At 30.7% G+C, this 22885-nt stretch overlaps 1 protein-coding gene and 1 long non-coding RNA gene across 12 annotated transcripts in view; one reads left to right on the top strand and one right to left on the bottom strand.

Moving 5' to 3' along the window:
* LOC141450759 (uncharacterized) overlaps positions 1-7319 on the bottom strand; it is a 14651-nt gene extending 7332 nt beyond the window's left edge. The window contains exon 1 of the mRNA XM_074121526.1: positions 7202-7319. Within this exon, the coding sequence (XP_073977627.1) occupies positions 7202-7213 (12 nt within the window). The 5' untranslated portion in view covers positions 7214-7319. The remainder of the gene's footprint in view (positions 1-7201) is intronic.
* LOC141450762 (uncharacterized) lies at positions 652-22885 on the top strand. 11 transcript variants are annotated; one of them, XR_012456295.1, is made up of 11 exons: positions 654-2016; positions 2109-2300; positions 3957-4124; positions 7183-8356; positions 8726-8914; positions 10159-10290; positions 10848-10968; positions 12538-13770; positions 14641-14748; positions 18429-18622; positions 19824-20083. It is a non-coding gene; the product is annotated as an uncharacterized lncRNA (long non-coding RNA). The 11 variants fall into 11 exon arrangements; XR_012456293.1 differs by lacking the exon at positions 3957-4124 and adding an exon at positions 21238-22885 and having other exon boundaries at positions 1268-2016; positions 19824-19919; XR_012456300.1 differs by lacking the exon at positions 3957-4124 and having other exon boundaries at positions 1278-2016; positions 7183-7357; positions 8270-8356; positions 19824-20082.

The following is a 22885-nucleotide window of genomic DNA, read 5'->3' as shown; positions in this document are numbered from 1 at the left end:
TCATTTCACTCTCCTGCACTAATTCTCTGCTTTATTCCCGTACTAGAAGCTATTTATCTGTATGATGGGTTTGTGGTGATTTTAAACAGTCACTTTCGTGAACGTTACTTAGAATCGACACTCTCTTTTCTTATTATTCACATTCTAGAAGCTACTATATGATTCAATCTGCTCCCTTATCATCCTGATGTCGTACGATGTCAATAAACAAATGATTTTACTGAAGTAAAACCTGCTTGAAAACAATTCCTGTTCTATTCACCTATATCTCATCTACAAAAATTTTAATTACTTGTTACATTAAAATATCCTGCAGGAACCTTATGCTTTTCGGTAGTAACCGATCAGTTATTCTACAATCTGCACTTATTTTAGAAATATCTTTTCAGAATAATTAATTTTGATCATTTTGTGGGAGAGAACTTCTCCTCTTAAACCACGCACTAGAAATAGTTTAAGGGACGGCCTTTGAGAACTAGATCTTTTATTATAGCTTGGCCTAATTCTTGGGCAAATGCATGGAAATATTTTTGATGAAAATTCATTTTCTCCAGAAAGTTCCGTAGAAATTGTGCTGATATGCTTCGTGTTGATCATGGTACTTTACCATCATGTACCTTATAGGAGATTTCTCAACAATTATAAATAATTTATTTATTTTCATTTTAAAATTCTTTCATAACATGCTAGAACTGAAAGTATAATCTTCACTCATAACACATTAAACTTTTTCTATAGAACGTTGAAGTAAGAGAAAGTGTTGGAATTTTCATTTTCATTATTTTTTGTACTAAATCATTGGACCATTAGAAATTTCCTCTCATTAAAATTGTATCTTTTGGCCAGTACGTAAAGAATACTTATACTTTTAGACTTTTTTTTTTTTTTTTTTTTAATGCAAAACAATAAAATGTTTTGCTGAAGATACCGAGTGTCAACTCTTCACTTTCTAAGTCGGCGACAGACCCGTTCTTTTTTATCTAGTCAGCTAGAAAGAAACAAGTGAAATCTGATTTCAAGAACGCTTTGATATATGTTAAACTAATTCTGAAAATATATATATATTATATACACACACTTTATCTTGATCTTAAAACGTAATGTTTTATTTCAAATTAAAAACCATGATGTTATCAATACTATTTATCAATAATAATTTATTATTACTGATAAATAATTCATTGTACTTTTTTAAATTCGTATTTTATTTTATTGAAATTATTTTAATTATTATTTTGTTAACATTCACAGAAGTTTATTCTGTTTTTAATTCTAAAGTTCGACTCATTGAAGAATTTTATTAAGTTCTTTTATTATTATATGCCTTGAATTTAAATATTTTCTAGATCATATATTTGAGGAGAAAGTAATTCTATTGTAAAAGTAAATAGAATTTTATTCATTCAACTTTTGTGCTTAGTAACTTGTTTTTTTTGGCAAGAGTTGCTGTTTTCAGTGAAGAGAGATTTTATTTCTTTCAAAGAGAATTTCAATTATCCTTTCTAGAATGAAAGTGAATCGATGTGCAGATAGTATTCGTCAATTAATTTATCAGATTTAAATTATTTAAACAATAGGTTCTACTCTTTTGCATATTTATATCGATTTTTTTCGTTTTTGCAACATAATGAAAAGTTATTTTTTTTGTCCAGCTGTTATCTCTACGTCAAACAATAAGGCAGAAAAAATGAAACCTTCCATGAGAAAAGTAACAGTTTTTCTGCGCGCCAAACATGTACAGTATTTCTCTGTTATTTTAGTATTCGAAGCATGACAAAAAGAAAGTTTTAGTGTAATGTTCGAATTAGGCAAAAAGGATGATGAAGTAATCCGTAAAACTATCCACCTATAAGATTCCCTTTGTCGTTAATGTTCAACTAGGGGACTACTATTTTACTTACAACTTGGCCAAAATAGTTTATGTTCTAGACAGCTAGAAGCTTATTAAGAAAAAACCGGTTTACAATTCGTGGGCTTATAAGAAAAACAAAACTTAATAGATGGGTCGCGGTAAATGTAAGTTTATAGCCTCGTACCTAATCTGAACTAATTCAATCCAAAACTTTTGCATAACTTTGGTTCTATGGCTTTCTATCTTTCTATTACAGGTGATATTCGCGAAGCGGATCGAATTTATTTTTGGCAATTGTCTGAATCATCTTAGGTTACATTTCAAGGCGCTGTTCCTGGTTGGTGCAAGAGTGAAAAAGGAATGTTTCAGTTCAAAACAACGGATAATAATAGAACTATTTGAAATGGTTAATTATAAGAATTGAATCAAAGTAGACAAGATTTTAAAGGTGAGTTAAAAAAAACAAATATAAATTTGCTTCGTGTAATAAAAGAGAAACAGAAATGTGATAATCTCAAAGAAAAGAATTAGTTTTGTTTTAAAATAATAAATACTAGAGTAGTCAAAATAATAATAGATGGACGCGTAGGTGCCAGTCTGCTGGAACATGCTAAGACCTGGTGACCCAAAAAGATTTCGTAAAAGAAAGTGATATCCCTCATGGCTTCACGTATTTAATATATGTGATAGATTGTAAATATTCACCCCAGTTCGCTCTGATTTGTAAGAGGAGAACACCATTTCTACGCTCGTCTGGCGTTCTCAAAAATATTTTTGTTTTCAATTAATCTCTACTTTCTCTGAGATTAGACATATTTGCTACTACCACCAAGATCTGCACCAGCGACGGTTCCAGGCGGGCTCTCGCCCAGACCCTTCTGCGCTCATCGCCGCGGCCCTCTTACTCATCAAGACATAATGATGATATAGTAATAAACTTTGTAATTAACAATACTGCAGTCAAGACTACAACATTTATTAACACAGACGGGACTAAATACACCCGACAACTATCTCTGCAGGCCCTACGTATAGGGGTGTTGTTTGTGTATTTAGTTTGGGATACCCAATGTGCTGCCAGAAAATTCTAAACAGTTATAATGAACTAAATAAAAATATTTTTATAAAGAAATGTTTGGCATGTGTTAGGTCAGAACTCTTAAAACTGAAGGTTAAATTAGGCAGTTGAATTTATTTCTTGAGAGTCATAAACATGTTAAGTAATTATTTTAAATAACACGCGTGACTCTGTGTGGAAGGTAAAGATTACTGCATTCTTTTTAAATTCTAATTTGAAATAATCTTAGAAAATTTCCTCTTACTCATTCTGCAAATATTTAAATTATTCTAATTTAAATTTGGGCACCACGTAAATGTATATTGTAGAGGGAGTATCTCTAAAACCGATTCCCCTGCAAAAAGATCTTTTATGGTTCCCTTAAGTGTCGATTGTAGGCATCTTTAAAGGGAAAATATAAATGAATGGGTAAAAAATAGGGAGATAATGAGGAAGAAATATGATGAGCTAGTGTTAGTGAGTATTCGTTATCCAAGAAGTTACACCCGTCTGCAGTGTTGCAGTGTTTATAGGGTGTTGTTGGTGTAGTCAGGCTGGGATACCCATTGTGCCGCCAGAAGTTCCCTGAAGAAGTTGGCCCACTTCTTCATAAAAAAGAAAAAAATACAGAAGATAATATTTACTAGACAGTTTCCATAAACTTTCTAGCATTTAAAAAGGATGCAACTTAGTTAAATTGATTTAAAATCGATTGATTTAAATTGATAAATTTATTGATTTAAATTGTTACATTGTTATGAGAATTAATTTCTTCCTTTAAATTTCTATTTCTTCACAATTCTGTGTTAATAGTCGAGTTTCTAGCACACTAGTATTAAACAGTTATTGTAATATTATATTGAACATGCAGCGATATCATTGAACTCAGAAGTAATGGTTTGAATAAAGAAAGTGAACCTCTTTTTTTTTTTCTTTTTTAAATCTCATCTGCTAGCATTTCAAATGTGGTGAAAACATATAAGTGAACTTTCTGAAAATGGAAAATAAATAAATCTTGTGTTAATTGATTGCTTGGCACTGCTGTAGGATAGATAAAGAACGAGACCGGTGAAGGAGTATTAAGGTGGCTCCAAGATGTTAGGAAGATCTGCGCCATCATGGAGTTCCGCAGTGGAGATGAAATTAAAGTGATCGTGCAATACTTTATTGAAGGAGGATGGCCGAATTATGCAAAGATCCTCAAAGTCTTATTGGGTAAGTGTGAAACTCAAGAAAGTGATCAAGGTTCAGAAAAACAAAAATTTACTGACTACACAATTAAGGAAAAACGGATTTCAACCAAAATTTTAAACGAGATGATGCAATTATTTGAGATATATGGTTCACACAACACTGTCTCAATTTTTCCCATTCACGAAATCTCAAAACTTGTAAGTTTTCTCAGAATGAAAACTAATTGGCAAAAATTTAACACAAAGAAAATATCAAAGTTATAGTTTGGTAGTCAGATTTGGCCCAAAATCTCTATCCATACCTAAACAGTTGATTGCAAAGCTCTTAGTATTCTTCTCTTAAGATATTTATAGTACATATTTACCAGATGAGGGGAAAGTACGAAAACTACGTAAATACCTGTACGCCTACGCAACCAGCAAAAGAGTGCAGTTTCTGTGAAACTCTCCACCCACGATCAAACAATATTTAGAACGCAAAATAGGGTCTTAAAGTGACCTGGTTTATTCATTAAACAGTTAAATCTATCAGGTACTTTAAAAAAGTTATTTGGATGTTTGACTAGCAACAATTTTACAGAACTTTTATAAAAACTGTAAATTCGATCTTGATTGAAATTGACCATTCTGTAACCACTTCATGGAAAGTTCGACGTTCGAAACGAAAGTTGAATATTGTTTAAAGAAACTATTCAATTAGCGTACAACGCTAACTGGTAACTTGTCCTAATTGCATTTCAAAAAAAAAATTGTTTTATTTAATAAAATATTTTTAAAAACAACAGATAATAATACTGTCAAGAATTTCTCTTACTCCAATTTTAATTAGTTGTGTTAAATTATAGTAAGAAATTTTGATCAAAATGTTCAGATGGGACCTTTATTGATTGTAGTTTCGATTTAGATTTGAACCGCTTACCGTTGTGAGATAAATAAAAGCTGGTGCTGCCCAACCAGCAGATTCCATTGAGGTCATCTTTCCATTCAAGATCATTCATTTATAATCACTTTATCAGTTAAAAAATTAAAATGAAAACTATCTATTAAGAAACCGTTTTTACATCCAACTACCTAGTTTTCGTACGCGGATGCATATAGCTAGCATTCTTATCTAAAAATTCTAGGCCAACACCAGGGGGTATACCTAGAAACACAATATATCTTAATTTTGAAGTCTGGTTCTGTAACCCAGTAGTGCAATAACTTAATCAGGCGCGCCCCACTTAGAAAAAAAAAAAAATCACGATCTTCATCAGCCATTTTTTCATTCTATGGAAAATATTCGATAATTTTAGTCTCATTTCATCTTTTGGATTTAGTCTTAATCAGCTTTTGGTTTTTATAACTAATTTTTAATACTTAGTAGCAAATGAATGTATAGCCTGTTCCTATAATCGTAGATATTCGCTTTGAAGAGTCATCCAAAACTTTACAGTACAAGTAAGATAACGAACAAGTAATGATAAATAAGTTATGTCGATAAATTGTTCTTTTGCCTTGCATATTCATTTCTGCACTTGAAGAAATTACCTAAGAAATCGGATCTCTTACCCATTTTATAAAATTAAGTTATTTTAAAAAAAACTTTCAGAAATATTTTTTGTTAGAAAATTCGATGTGGATAAAATTAAAGTTTACTTCGTATTTTTCGCAACCTACATTATGCATGTCTAACCTTTGGTTATCGTGACTCCCACTATATATGTACGTATTTTATGTTGAAAAAAGAATGATCACTTAATGTATGTTGCAAAAGAAAGTAGTTCGAGAATTTATGCCAGATAATTTGATATTTCTTGAGTCCAGAAGACGAGCACATATGTAGAGTTTAGTACTTAAGCGTGCGGAAAAAAAAAGAAATTAGAGTTTCAAGAAAGTGACTTAATCAATGGAGCTTATGAAGAAATGAAGAGCTTATGGAGCTAAGAAATGAGAGTGACTGAAAGTGATTTTTATTATTTTATATAATTTTTTATTATATATGTATAAACATAGTTAGTACCATAAACATTGAATGAGTGCGTTGTGTTTAAAAGAAAGTTACTGTTAGGTTCATTTATCGCTGTTATGTTCAAAAGGTTATGCATGGAGTGTTTTTATGTCATGTAAAGTTAAATGGCACTAGACCACTTCATTCATCATTTTTATTACAGCGTAAATGTTATGTTCTTTTACTCTCTCTTCTTCTTCTTACTTGTGAAAGAAAGTGTTGCGTTCAAATGTTTTCATTGGAGTTCTTAGTGATTAGCGCTTTCTAAACGCTGATAAGATGGCATCGGACGGTTATAGGCTGAAATCGCAGGGTACAATATACGCCCTTGTAACACTTGAAATATTAAGTGAGTGTTTGAGTTTCGGTATTGTGTGTTATTAGGCTGTAATGCCCGCTGGGATACCCAAGATTCTTGAAGTAAGTACTAATCCACTTTTTTCTAATCATAAAGTCTGACACTCTTCCAAATGCTGGAACCACTTAAATTGACTTTTCTTTGGAAAAAGTTCACATACACACCGTAAGGATTTTAGTGGATACATAGGTTACGAAGGAACTTGTTCAGCGCTTCCTTCAACCTTCTCACTTCGACCGACGACAAAGGGAACTAGTATAGATCTTACAGGATACAGTAGGTTTGGCTTTATAGCCCTTCCATAAGGTGCAGACAGAAGAATGTAAACTCTAACACGCATTAGAGAGCGGAACTAGACAAAATTGAGCAATTTCTCTATCATTAGAGAAAGTTCCTCAAAGAGCAAAGTGCCTTTACTGTAAACAAAAGTGGACTAGCCACTTCTTCAGTTTTCGTTCAACTAACGAAATGAAGCGCCCTTACACTACCTTCCCTGGGACACTCACAGTAAAACCTTCCTTGAATCTTAGGTTTCTTAGTCACAACCATTACTGTGGATTTACTTGCAACCATAGGCAAACTTTAGTTCATCACCAATTTAGTTAAAGAATGTTATTTAAATAATTTTGATTCGCTATTTACAAAGTAGATACAAATTCTTCGTAAGAAGTAAGAAATTTAAATTTGCACTGTCACTTGTTAACACAATTCAAATCTTGATTATATTTACAGATAATGCTATAGTACTCACCACCGCAAGCATGATCGCTCTGTAAGAAACGTTCGATGACCACTGACATCAGGCTATCCATATAGGAGAATTTCATTCTTGGACTCCCCTCTTTTTGACACACCTGACGCTTCTGGAGGGGACTTGCCACAGGTGATGCAGCCTACACATTGGAAAGTATAGTTTACCTTCCTTTTAGTTTTTATAACGCTATAACTTTCTCTTACTACTTGTAAGAGGTAGAATTGCGGTCGTGACAAATTTTAAATTTTTAGGTCTACTGTATTTGTAAACAAATCGGATTTTGAGATCAAGACAACTGTCTTTTACAACAAAAGAGATTTTTTTTTTTTTTTTCTTACTAGAAAATTCAAAATCTAAATCAGAAAACGTTTATTATTATACATATTGATTGAAAATTTAGTGATTACTAATGTGAGTAATAAATAAGTTGGTTTCTTAAAAACAAAATTGGCAGTCCAAAAAAAAGTACAAAAAGAAAAATATTGTGATCTTTGCGTATTTTTTATTTTGAGTTTTAACCTCAAATATCCGCTTTGAAGTCCTTTTTGGTCCGGAAAAGTGTTTTCACAAATTTGGTATTTCAAAACGGTTCCAATTGGGATCCGATTTAGTTTTTTTTAGTATTTTCTCGAAATTGGCTACAAAGGTTTTCTTTAAACTTTCTGTGCTCAATGAACACCATTAGATCTAGAACATTTAATTAAACTATTCCTAAAGAAATTGCTTCTTAAGGTATTCTGAAGGAGAGATTGGTGGTAATGCAAAGTGCAATGAGCTCCTTTAGATCCTCTAGAAAAAAAGCTTCATTCTTGAAGCCCTGCACAGGAAGCTGAACAGAGACAATTTAATGCCCCTTCCTGATAAGGGTTCCTCGAAACGTATACTTCTCTGAGAGGAGAAATAAATCAATAAAAAAACTGCTCATTCGAAGAGTAAGAGAAAATAGCAAGACTGTTTAATAGTGAAGTTGCCCATCTGATTGACAGAAACCTTCGAAATTACGTAGTTCCAGCAGTAAACCAATTAGAATACTAATTTGAGCATCGTGATTTTTTTTTGTTTTAGTTATTTTGTCCGCATACGACACAATTTTGTCCAAACATGCACCAACACACAGGCACTTGTCTTAACATGAATCATCTAGAGAAAGAGGTTTGTAAAAGTGAAATAAAAGTAATTATTCTCCTTGGATTCTGGACAATTATTTATTTAAATGTATTTAAATGAAAGTAGTTTATTCTTTTTTAAAAGAATTTCTATTTAGAGTTACTTGAGTTGATAAGCGAATAGACAAAGAAAGTCAAGTTTTAAAGAATTTGGCACACTCATTCAAATTGGAAGAGCTATTGGAGAGTGAAATTAATTTTTAGGTGATATTTATTTTTAAATAAACTGTTCAGATTATCACACTGGTAAATTTGTTATCTATAAATTAATTCTGAATAATTGTGTTGTCTACATGATTTCCATTTTGAAATTATACTTATCCTAAATTTCTTTTATATTATTTTATCCTTTTAGGGGGTTTAGAGAGCCGATTCTCTGACAAAGGCGCTTTGTGATGCAGGTATAGACCGCTTCAATCTTCAAAATTTCTTGCAGAATGCAACTGCTAAAATAATAACATTGGAAAAGTTTTATGAAGGATAATACTTCATTTAATAAACTAGTTCATTACTGACGGCATCGTATTCCGTCAGAAGAATTAGGGTGAGTTAAAAAAACAATATCTATTTTTCTGACATTTTATTTTTAATAATAATTAAACAAATTTACATATACAAATTTTAAATGAGCATATACAAATGTCTTTTATTACAATTTTCAAATTGTAGGATCCAAAAAAAATAAATATTTCTTAGTGACATCTTAAGAATTTAAAGTAAGTTGTGAAGTTACATTTTAGTGGGTGGCCTGCTCTACCGAATAGCCATACACGAATGTTTGTAAGAAACTTAGGAGAACGAAGGACTCGAAGGAGCCATTTTTGAAAAATCTCCAAAAGTAAAAAGATTGATTTAGTAAATTTGTACTTTCGTATGAGGAATTTTCTTCAGATTCGTAAATGTACGAATAGCAGCCAATTTAACGCTCCTTAAAACAGGCAAGCTTTTGTGCTTGCTATTTCATCATCAAAGAATGGGTGCAAGAAGAGGTCACCAAGTACAGTGAGAGCGAACATCAGAAAACAGGCAATAAAAGTTGGTTAACTTCCTGTGGCATTACCACAAAAAGTCGGGTGGCTATTCGGATGATCTTAAGATTCTTACCGGCTATTTATTGTAAGGTTAAAGAAACACAGGCCGAAGCTGAAAATGGCGTGAACAGAGGTAAGCCTGAATAGGAGGCAGTGATTTGTGTGTCAGGGTTCATACTTTAGTCTAATCTCTATTCTAAGACTAATCAAACAGGACTGGAGGGTTTGTGGGTGCCACAGTAGGTAGATATTCAAGGTAATAGTGTCTTAAGCTAACTTTTCTTAATAACAATGGTTGAACCGTAAATCTGAAGTAAAGTCTATCTAAATTCCTGTTACATAAGTGCTATTAATTAATTTTTCTGTGCTAATGTATCAGATCGGTTAGTTGTGAATCTGCATAAGAATACGAGGATACAGATTGTTGTGCAATATACTGTAGGGAGATGACTCTCCTGTTTTGAATTATTATACTTTACGGTTGAACCGCGTTTATAATATTTCCGGTTCATTTAAAAACTTAGTGGCTAAGCTTTTAAAAAAACTGTATAACAAATTATAATTTTATAACTAGACATCGGAAATATAAACTCTTGTTAAATAATAAACCTCCATTAAGTATAGTTATGAATTCAAAAGTAAAGAACATGACTTGAATGTAGCGCATAAAATATGTAATATAAATTGCTTGTTTAGTAAAAAGAAATTTCCACATCAATACGCGTAAAATCGATTAATGAATTGGAGGTTTTTACAGATAGACCGCAAGGTGGTCGTAACTTCCTCTCTCTTACTCAGGTTTAGAAGGTAATTATTTACTGTTGGCTGATCACAAGATCTGCTGTAACTGGCAAAAGGAACTGTTGATAATCTCGCCTCAACATAATATGCAAGTATTATATATCTACATTTTCTTATTATCTCTACTATTTCACACCACAATCTTATTGTGGTACTATTAAAATTCATGGAATGTTACTGCTGTTTTCATGCTTGTTTGTTTATTGACTGTTGTTGTTAATAAATATGAGTTATATCCGTAAAGATAGTTGGTGAACTGATCTGTTTAATTCCGTATTGATAAATCCAGGAACACTGACACTATGTACTAGGTTGTTTGCGAAGGACATTAGAAAACTAATAGTAATAGTCGAGATCGTCTAAAGCAATTGCGTTACACCTCATTCTTCTTGTTGACCGTAATAAGTTTGATTTCTTTTTGACGAGTGATTTGTTCTTGGGCGCACAGATCAGTTGTAATCTATATTCTTTTTATCGTTAACAAAATAAAAATGTCTAATCATTACATACCATTAATGATCTATTTTAGATTCCTCTAAAAACTATAGATAAGCTAAAACTTGTTATCAAAACAAAGCACAATATTATAAGTGCATAGTTAGGTACTGAGTTCAGTATAAGTTATGGCTGTTAGGGTCTTCCTAGGTGCTTCTTGCAGCTTACTACCCGTGGATGGATAGTATTGTCTTTACAAGAGAACACGGTCTAGAAGAAAGGCTGTTCGCTGGAAAAAAAGCATCGGACACCAATGACCCAAGAAGTTGACGTACGTTATCAGTCATTTTTGACAATATAATGATATCCTGTCCCAACAGTTCTCAAGTTCTGTCATATATCATTATTATTCAAATTTCAGAAACTTGTTAATTCTTAATAATTTTATATTTACTAAAATTGTAGTTTTAAAAGCTATAAATCACATTGAAGTAACCTTGAGAGGAAGGTATACCCACCTTTCGCTCAATCTCTCTCTCTCTCTCTCCTGCAACACCCACACATTCTCTGACTCTCTTCCACCTTAATTGATTTCTAATTGATTAATTGATTTTTTCTGGAAAAAATGATTCAATCAGCAAGTTCATGATGAGTTTACTCTGATTAAAGAAAATCAGTCAAACACTAGCTCACCGCCACTCACCTCAAACTACTCATTGAACACTAAAAACAATAAAAATGTTTACATATAGTGACACAGAGCCACTATGTCTTTTAGATCGCAGTATATTTGGCATTCAGCTTCTCAATTTATATATCGCCTTGGCAACTTCCTGATTGTTGTAAAGATACTACCCAAAAAACTTTTCGATTGTCTCAAGATTCAAGCTAGCTCCATTTCTTGTAATTCTATTCTAAGTTTCAGGCAACCCAATAGATGGACAACATTAGGCTGTAGATGAACGAAGGATTGAGAACAACCCACGTTCGCCAATTTATTAGCCTTTTCTTTACTCTTGATTCCAGTTCTAGTTCATTAAGTCTTCTTGTATATTCCTTCAATAGGTTTGGTAAACACTCTGGTTTTCAAAGTCTTAGACAGCAGCTTGATTATCCGAAAAGATTCGTACTGCACTAACTAGACTTCTCTATTTATTCTCTAGTTCCAACTATACATTGGGAGAACCTTACGAATGAAGTCCCAGAAGTGGACTGATCTCCCATATTATTAACTTTTATCTGTTTACTTTCTCCTGTGAGACCCATAACATCCTCAATGTTAACTTCAACAATCAGACGAAGTTTTACAAAAACTTTTATTCATTTGTTGTAAAAACTTCCTCGAACGAGCAGGAAATAAGTAAATAGAAGATAATTATTAAATAAAAATAATTCATTTCATTTTATTATTTTACAGCAACGTAATAGCTTTAAAACTATAATAATAGTACTGTATAATAAACTATAATAATAGTACTGTATAATAAACTATAATAATAGTAAGTATACTAATAGCCGCAAATATTACAGCCTAGTAAGATTGTTGTTGGAGAGCTGTAAACGAGGTAAACAAACCGGTGCAGGAACTTATTAAACGTTTTAATACAGTGTGCATCTTTTTAAACTATGGGTCGCGACCCCACGGGAGGGGGGAGCCTACACTTATAGCCTAATCATTAGGTGGTTAGGATATTAAGAGGTCGGCAAGAAATTTTTACTTTAAAAAGGGGTCGCGATCGAGAAACGTTTAAGAAGTGATGCTTTTTATAGAACAGAGTAATTCAGAGTTCATCTGAATTACAATTTGACAGTTTTAGCTAGATCCAGGAAGTAGTGAAAACTACTGTTACTAAACCAAAAATTATTTCCTATTAATTAGCAGTTTTCCCCTCATTTTCAGAATTACCTAGATTATCTTGCGCAATATGATGGAAGGAAGAGCTTGTTAGGGTTTGCAACTGATCAAGCCTAACGTTACTAACGTCACACTTCATATAGTATCTGTATAGTATAGTATCTATAAAGTAGACTAGCATTCAACTTATGTGATTTTTTTTTTTTTAAAGTAAACGTGTAATTGTTCCTTGTATGTTTCTACTTTTGATTATTACTTCTAAAAAAATTGAGATTTGCAGCATTTAAAGGAAGAAATCTCCTATGTAGGAATTTCCTATGACTTATTCAAACAGTTATTTTTGGTGACTACTCTATATCGAAAGTTTTATTCGATCTCTTCAGAGCTATCTTGGACCAACCCCTAACTTTGAAGATGAGGAAATCTGGCTATATAAACATTTATATATATGCCTCATGAGAACATTTCCTCCAGGCCAGGAGTTGAGGGTTACAAAATTAAAAAAATAATACAGCAGAATAACTATCGCTTGAAAAACTTTATTCATTATCATTATTACTATAATTTTATAAAAATACTATCAGAACAGAATCCATTATTACTATTTACAAAAAAAATATCCATAACAAAAAATCAAATCTTGAAAGAAAGACACTTTTTTTAATTTATTCTGATTGATTATTCAATTTTTGTTGATTATGTATGTATTTATTTATTTTATTTGATTATTATTCATTATTTTATTTATGTTATTCACTTAATTTAAATGCCAACTAATTGCCATTCCATTATACAAGGAAGATTTAGATGTCCTTGAAAGTATCCAGCTGTTGTAGAACCTATCAGAAACCTGCCGCATACTAAGGCTAATACTTTCGAGTTGCAAGAGGCGTAATGTGGGCTCTTGTAAGGGTGCAAAATGTATCTAGTAAATTCGCAGAGCGCTAATATATCCTGCTTATTTAAACAAAAAACAGTGCTAGTTAGTATCGAGTTAGTGAAGTCGTAAAAAAACACGAAAATTTACAACCAGTGCAAGACTTATCCATAAGAATACTTAATCCAGAATTCTCAGTCTTAATTCAAGAACTCTGAAAACTTGTGTTTCCAGTTTAAAATCAATTTAGGATTGTTTGGATAACATCGTAATACTTTCTTATCAAGTTGAAGATTGAAGTCTTGACTGTTGATTGATTGATACAATGGATTAGCTTGGCTGAGGAACAACATTAGATTTGTTGACAACATTTTACTCCACATCTTCAACTTATAAAAATCGTAAGTTTTTATTGATTTACTTATGGAAATTTTAGTTACGTTACTTGTAAATAGTGAAATATCGACATGTCTTACGGATATTTATTAAGAATTTTCCTCGCTTGTTGTACCAATACATATTATTAAAATAGTTTTATAAGAATTGTTGGTTCCATTATACGTAGCTTGTGAAGAGTGAAATTTATTGCATTAAAATATTATTTTGGTATTTGCTCTATTTAAATCAAAGAATAAATCAGAAATTGAAGTCTATATATTTAAATTAAAGAAATTGGGCAACCTTATTAGAAATTCTCTTCATTCTGTTCTTACTTTAAAAATTAGAAATGAAAAAAAATAGACGTAGGTCGTCAATGCTATCTAGCGGCAATAGCTTGAACTAGGAAGATGTAATTACATAGGAACTAGTTCCATTGATTACCGCTAGGTAGCATGAACATGTACTTTTGACTATTACATGAAATTTACATGTTTCCAAGACAGTTGATAGTAGATGCATTTTAAGTGTACGCATGTAATTTTAAAAAGTTGAAAAATGTTTCAACGGTCATAAGTAGGTAGATTTAGTTCGTAACTAGTTAATAATGTTTTGGTCGTCTTTATTACTGTAAAAGTAAATTGCTAATTACGATTATGTATTTGAGAATTTTTAACTTCCACTAATTATTCACATGGAGTAATCTCCATGAAATTTAAATTATGTAAAGGTTGATAACGCCCTAGAATTATGGACCTTGGATTTTGCAAGGTTCACACCAGTAGTTTTCAATTCCAACTTATTGAAAATTGATTTTTTTACTAAATATTTGTAAATTACAATAAAAGCAATTGTATAAATAATAATTTATATATTTTTATTTTTGTTCTCAGCGTTCTTTCGACATTCTAATGGTAATTCTGAACTAGTTCAATTCAAACAAATGGCTGGGTTGATGACATTTTATCCAATGATTTGCCTAAATTCAAACTATGTAGAAGGTAGGTACATAAACTTACATTTAAGTTTTTTTTAAAAAAAAGTGTGTATGCTGCACAGATTACACATTCAGAATGAAGAAGTTTGAATAAAGAATTTTAATTATACAACTGCCCTACCGGAAAGTTTTAATAATGTCATTGGTCTTTTTACTTCTTCAAAACTGATCTTTTTGCAACAATTAAGTCAAGTATCTCAAATAGGCAGATAGGGCGTGTTGTCTTCTGCTATTATAACCCATGTGTAATGAGTTATTGAATGAGAAATGGTTTAATTGTTTGAAAAAGACTTACTTTTCAAGGAGAAATTATTACAATTCTTGGTCAAGTTTAATTCGTTTATTCGTTGAGGCATTGTTGCTACAATACAAACTATATAATTAATAATTTTACAATATTGAATATTGTTGTTAACTTAGGATTGAATAGGTATAATAATATATGAGGTAATTCGCATACATTTTATTTTGATAATAAACTAAACTAGATTCTCTAACTGTGGAACTGCACTTCAATTATTCTTATCTATTATTTACTACGTTCAGAGTAATACTACATAAACTAAAACATTTTTCATATAAATTTTTATCTTTGAAGCTGAAAAAAAGTTTTAATTTAATTGAAAGAAGGTTTTAATTTGATTGAAATTCTGTTATATTTTTCGATCACAGAACTATTTCTACTCTGTTTAAAGCAAAACATTAGAATATTAGTAGCATGTTGTTTGTTTTATTGTTCAATCAGAGTAATCTTTTTGATAAATAATAAGTATGTTTTTAGAAAATATATTTCATTTTCTTTGAAAGAAAGGGTTAGATTTTTTTAAAAATGATTTAAACTTTTATATTAATGCTTTGCTTTATTGCAGTCACATTTATTTAATTTTTATGAATACATAATCAATTATTATATATATATATATTTTTTTTTTTCTAGGTTCCTAATTTAACCTAAAACCATTGGAAAAAGTGGAAATAGTCACTTAATTACACTGTAATGCTGCTGTTTCTGCATTTGATAGTTAATACTAAAGGCAATTCTAAATTGTATTTGTTGGGTCGATCTGTTTTGAAAATTAAGAAGTAAAAACCATTGGAAAAAGTGGAAATAGTCTTCTTCTTTCACCCGAACATTCCTTTTTTCTATATGATAGTCACTATTAAGGCCAATGGTAAAATTTACATGTAGGTACGATCTTTTTTTAAAAGTAAGAGGTAAAAAGCTATAGAAAAAGTCAAAATTGTTGTCTAATTTTTGCTTATTTAATAGTATTGAGACCAATGCTAGATTGTAATTGTAAAGTCTAGCATTTTTGAAAAAAAGAAAGTGAAAACAATTGGAAAAATTGAACTTTTATCCCTATTTCACTGGGATGCTGCGATTACTGTATTCGATAGTTAATAATAAGCCAATGAGGCGCCACGGTAGCCGAGCGGGTTAAGAGGCGAGACCTGCAAAACTAATATGCATTGTGGTACTGGGTTCGATTCCCGGTCTTGGCCTTGGATTTTATTTAATGGTTAAATGAGAAATAGTAAAGTACGTTTGCTATTCGCCTCCGTCCACGACACCTGGTAAATGGTAGTTGGACGTTAAGCCCGCCTGAAAAAATAGGCGATTACTTTACTACTTTACTTTACTTAATAAGCCAATGCTACATGAATGATGCTGCTCCTGTATTTAATAGTTAATAATAAGCCAATGCTACATGAATGATGCTGCTCCTGTATTTAATAGTTAATTAAGGCTAATGCTAGATTGTACAGATTGGGTCGATCAATTTCATAACACAAGAAGTAAATACCATTGGATATAGGAGAAATAGTCCCCAGGAAGACTGGTGATCCACTTTTTCCAATGGTTTTTCTTTCTTCTTTTTCAGAATTGATTGACCTAGCTTACATAATCTAACCTTGGTCTTAAAATTAACTGTCGAAAAGGAAACATAAGTATTCTAGTGCAATTAGGAGAAATATTCCACCTTTTCCAACAGTTTTTACTTCTTGTTTTTCAAAATAGATCGGCACAATATGCACATTCTAGCATTAGCCTTAATATTAACTAATAAACACAGGAGCAGCATCATTTCTATACAGTTTGGTGAAAAGGTCTACTTCTTCCAATGGTTTTTACTTCTATTTTTTTTATAATCGACTGACCTTATATTTACATATTTCACTTAATATTAACTATCAATACTGAAACAGCAGTATTCGGGTGAAATTAGAAGTAAGGTCCACGTTCTCTAATATTTTTTTTCTTCTGGTTTTTCAAAATATATATACCCAACATGTATCATCTAGCATTGGCAATAATATTAACCATCAAATACTGATACAGCAGTCTTCCAGTGAAATTAGGAAACAATTTTCTCCTATTTCAATAGGTTTTTATTTCTTGTGTTTCAAAATGGATCGACCTAATTAGTACAATCTAGCATTGGCTTTAGTGTTAAATATTAAATCCAGGAGCAGCATCATTTTTGTAAAGTTATATGAAAAGATCCTCTTTTTCCAATGGTTTTTCTTTTTTGTTTCTCGAAATAGATTGACCTAGCGAATTACAATCTACCATTGTTCTTATAACTGCCTTATACGGAAACATGAGTATTCTAGTTCATCCTCAAATAATTTAATTATATACTTAAAAATTAGTTCATAAATTTCATAAAGTTTCCATTTTATAAAAACTGAAGTGTTTCTGCTGCAGATAGAAATGTAAGTATTACAAATATGCAAACAGAAAGCCGTTCACAAAGCTTGAATATACCAGCATATTGCATGTTCTATGCTGGTCTAAAGTTTTCATTAATTTACGCATTTTTTAAATGATTAAAATAGCATATTCATACATATTTTACTTAGCACTCATATTTCATTCATAATTCGTTCATATTTTATTTAAATGAACATAATTATTTCGCAGTGAAAATGCAACAATGTCGATATTTTAAATTTAAATTCTCGCGCCTCCCTCGTATAAAATACATTTCCAACTTCTCAGTTCTAAAATATTACTCGCACAGAATTAAAAACAAAAAATTCCTTTTAACATGCACTAGTTTTCAATTATTTTAATTCATAATTTTTACAAATGTTTGGCAACTCGTTAATATTTTGGATAACATAACGTAACCTCCCTTATTCAGCCTACTCAGTTAGCAAGCGTGCGGCCTGGGGAGAGCAACGAAAGTCCCTATCTTAATCTGGTTATTCTACCACTGAGATGGTTGAAAGACCGAAACCGGTAAGGGGTATAATAAAACTACGTCCTACTAAAATTACAATATTATTACGCATTGCGGACGTAACCTTATTTTTATAAGACTTAAAAGTTCTTAAGGCTTTACGAAGGTCTATAAAAAGTAAGGTTCGAGAAGTGTTAGTTCTACATCGAAGTGAAGTAACGAAAACCACAAGTCAAGATTCTAAGACTTGGAAGATGAGTACGATAAGCTTAATTCGCTTGTAGAATGAGTTAGACCTGCACTTGTCATTGACTACTTACGATATATTACATTAACAGTATAACAGGAGTCATTAAATCAACAGATATAGATTTAATAAAAAGGAACCTTATTTAATGATATTAAGTAACCTATGTACGTATTACCTACAATTGTTTATGTATTTTTTGGAGAATCGTTTCATGTTTTTGTTATTATTGTTCTACGTATAATACAGCCAGTGTACGAAAAAATAACAAGATGAGAGGACTGATAAGAAGTTACTAGCTCTGTATTTCGCAGGTAATGGTTTTTTACTATTTCGTAACAAGAATGAAGAGGGTAGTAGTGCCTACAGCAGGAGTAGAATGAGAAGTACTTTCTGGAGCAAGTGTGTGAACAAGACCTTTCCTTTTATATCGGCTTCATAAGGTATTTTGCTTATCTTTGTCAATTTTCTCTTTAATTTTTCACCTTTACTTTAATATCCACCAAGCACTCGATACAATTCAATTATTTTTTCTTACCCATAATAATTACAAGGTATTACGATCAAGTAGAATGTTATTTTGTTTTCAACGAAAATATTAGTTTTCGATAAATGTTTTTACGAATTTTCGTGGGAGATGAAAATCAATAATGGAAAATTCAAATTTTGATATTTAGTTTAATGATGGTGCCTTTTGGCGAAAATCTGTCAATCTAACTACAAATTTACTGAATCTGATTTTTCGTATTTTCTCTTGAACAGAATTTACGATTTCCTGTAAACAAAGTACTTTCATTATATTATTATGGTCTAGACTGTTGTTATGTGCATATCTAGACTCTAGAGAATGTATTGAAATATTACTCTTGAAAAATTGATAAAACTAAAAATTCTCTGTAATAAATAAAAGACTGTCATAGCAGCTCCTAGTTGACAGAAATCATGGAGTACTTACTACCTTTCCAAATGTCAACGAATTCACTTTCCCCAATCAAAAATCTTTAGGGAAATAGTAAATGCTCTTCGGTTCGCATTGATCTTACCATTCATAATGACCTCAAAATCTTTTATCCTCTATCTAGCGAAATCCTTTCTTTGCAAAATTATTGTTATGTGCATATCATTGTTTTAGTTTAATTACAGTCACATTTATTTAATTTTATGAATAATAATTCATCAGTAGTTATAGATATTAAATGCATTTCTTTAGATTTAATGAATTAAATGAAATAATTTTGAACAAAGTTGAATTTGAAAAATCGTTTATTTTGGTTGATAAACTTAATAAACTAATGATTTAAATTTATGGCAGAGTGTAACTTGACTTAAACAAGTTTAGTATTACAGTTAAATTGCAACGAAGGAGTAATTCATGTTGAAATAATTTAATGTTTGACAACGCTTCGAATACGTTCTAAAAGATTGATCTGGTTAAAAGATTTAAACTAAAATTTCAGCGTTCAGATCTTATATATATTATCTATCTATCTATCTATCTATATATATATTACTTAAATTTTTGAACGATACAAATTTATCTTAAACAAATGGTTGCATTTTAATTTGCAGTATCTTTGAATAGAATGCTTTTTAATTAACGATTAAATCTATAAACTGTTTATTTCATTGAATAATGATTTTCAGATTGAAAACATCCAATACTGTGAGCCAATAACTGCAAAACTGTCCATCAACCAAAGTGGAAATGAAAAAGACGTTGAGAAAACATCAATCAAATGAGTATGTACAAACAACTTTGTTATGAATCAATTCCTTAAAAAATGTATTATTTAGGTGTAATGTGCATGTTTATGTCACAATCTTGCTAAATGATTTTTTGAGTTAAAGTAAAAATAAGAAATATAATTTAGCAGGAAAATAAAAAAAATCTTTAATTTGAAAAAAAAAAATTATTTGCATACCTATTTTGTTTTTACATAGACTTCATATCTTAATATATATAAATCAATAAAATACAAAAAATATACTTATAAATCAATAGAATACAAAAAGAATTGCTAAAAAACATTTAAACCTGACAGAGAAACTTAAAATAATTATTAAATAGTTATTTTCAATCATGTTTGTTTTAATTTTAATGAAAAATTCTATATCAAATATAATACAGTCGCATGCAACTTCTGAAGTCTTTATTCAATAATTTTTTACTAAATTAAACTTTTTAACAAAAGAAAATTGAATATATGTTTGTTGATACAAAAAATCTGCACTTTGTGACATCTGACAGAAATCGTGTAGTACTACCTTTCCAATTGTCAACGAATTTGCTCTTCCTAATCAAAAATCTTTAGGAAAAAGATTTTCATACGGTTCGCATTGATCATAATGACCTCAAATTCTTTTATTCTCTGTCTAGCGAAATACTTTTTTCCCGATTTTATTTTATTGTTTTGATGAAGCTCTTACTTTAGATGTATAGTATTGAAGAATTTCTTCATTATTATGTTTAAGGAAAAGTTTTATATTTAAAGAAAATTTCACTACGTAATGTGACGAAAATTCGTGAATGCTCTCAACATTCTCAGAATTCGTTAGTGTAGCTCATTAGTGCATCGACTAAACTAAGTTATGAATGTTATTTTTGAAGTTTGTTTAAGTTATTAGATTGTGTAGGCTTTTAATCGATCTTTTACATATGTGACGTACTTTAGTTAATGGGGCAACTTATTCGGTGTAGCGTATCCTTAGTGTCAAATTTCTACCTATTTTCACCACTTCATTTCTACCTATCTATTTTCAGACCGCATTGTTTTTTAATATTTTAAGCTGTTATTTGCAAATTTCATTTCTATAATAAGAAAATTGTCAGTATTGTAGTCAAGTTTAGAGTTTAGTAAAACGTAATCGCGATTCACGACTAAATTAGTGACAAACATATAAAAGATTTAGGTTTTTTAAAAAAAAATCAATTCTTTAGATTAATCATGGTGTTTATTTAATTTATAATTGTTATAATGTTTTTCTCGTGCTTAATACTAGGTAAAACTCAGTATACATTTAAATTATTTGAATTACAATAAATAATGTTAATTTTCAGGATTAAGTATTGGTGATTCCAGAGTACTGCCTGCAAAACTGTTCATCAATGGAAGCCCCAGTGAAAAAGACGTAAAACATCAATCCAGTGTGAATATTCTCATATTTAGTATATAGGATTTAATTTGGTTAGGAATCTATTAAAAATGGTATGTAATTATTAATGTAATATGCATGTTTTTATCAAAATTAAAAATTGCATGTTAAAAAAAGGAGTAATTTTTTTTGCTGAATAAAAAGTCTTCAAAAAAAGATTTTTCCATTTAATGTGTTAATTGATATTTTACACTCACATTTAACCATGTTGACGACTCACTAGGCCTATACAGAGTGAACCAGTAAGTATTGTCCATAGACCTACTGTGTGTAGTACATCTAAAGTGGAGTTCAATGACATATTGGCCAACTTCATATTTTCCACTGTTCATCATTGAACTCCACTTTAGATGTACTACACACAGTAGGTCTATGGACAATACTTACTGGTTCACCCTGTTTAGAACAATTTTACATTCAAATTTAACCAAGTTGACGACTCACTAGGCTTATATTGAACAATTTACACACACCTTTAAGAATGTTGACGACTCACTAAACATATACAGGTTTATCTTACATTCACATTAGAAACTCACTAGACTTATATGTATAGGTTTAACTTACACTCATATTTAACCCTGTTTGCGTCTTACTAGACTTATACAGGACTATCTTACACTCGCTGTTAGCTTATTTTTTTACCGCTTCACATGTAACCTATTTATTAATTTGTTTACTTTTGTCAATCTATATATACAAAAAAAACAAAAAAGTATTCTACGTTCCAAGCACACCTGTTCCTTTAGAATTTAAAAAATACAAAAAAACAAAAAGTGGAACCTTTGCTAAGTTTACATATTTATTTTTCGAGGTTTTCGCTTTGAATGATAAAATATTTCTAATTTTTTAAAATATATATATTGACAAAATTAACAAATAGGGTACAAGTTACATGGTAAAAAATAAGATAAATATGATTGTAAGGTGGTGCTTTATAAATCTTGTGAGTCACCAACTTGGTTAAAAGTGGGTGTAAAGTGGTTTTATATAAGTCTTGCGAGTCACCAACTTAGTTAAAAGTGTGTGTAAGGAAGTTCTTAGTAAGTCTTGTGAGTCACCTACATGGTTAAATGTGAGTGAAAGGAGGTCCTGTATAAGTCTTGAGAGTCACCAACATGGTTAAATGTCAGTTTAAGGAGGTCCAGTATAAGTCTTGAGAGTCACCAACATGGTTAAATGTGAGTTTAAAAAGGTCCTGTATAAGTCTTGTGAGTCGCCAATGTGGTTTAAAGTGGGTGTAAAGTGATCCTATATATGTTTTGATAGTCGCCAGCATGGTGAAGATTTTAAATTGTAAAGATTTTATAAAAATTTATTGTAAAAAAATGTATTAATAATTAATAAATAATAAACGATTTAACTATAACAATATTGTATTTATTTTCCCTTTTAATCTCTCAGTAATATGAAAAATGAAAAAATTGCGTAAAAATTAAAAGAAAATATAAAAAAAAGGTTAAAAATGGCTGCCAGAGTCGTGAGAGTGTGTAAGAAGCATTAAGCAAGGTTACAACAATGGCCGCCGAAGTCTAGAGAGTGTGTAAGAAGAT

This window comes from Rhodnius prolixus, unplaced genomic scaffold, assembly GCF_049639745.1.
Source record: "Rhodnius prolixus isolate KJV_2025 unplaced genomic scaffold, Rpr scaffold_8, whole genome shotgun sequence".
In the NCBI taxonomy this organism is placed as follows: domain Eukaryota; kingdom Metazoa; phylum Arthropoda; class Insecta; order Hemiptera; family Reduviidae; genus Rhodnius; species Rhodnius prolixus.
Note: the sequence above shows the minus strand (reverse complement) of the source record. Positions and strands in the feature narration are given on the sequence as shown.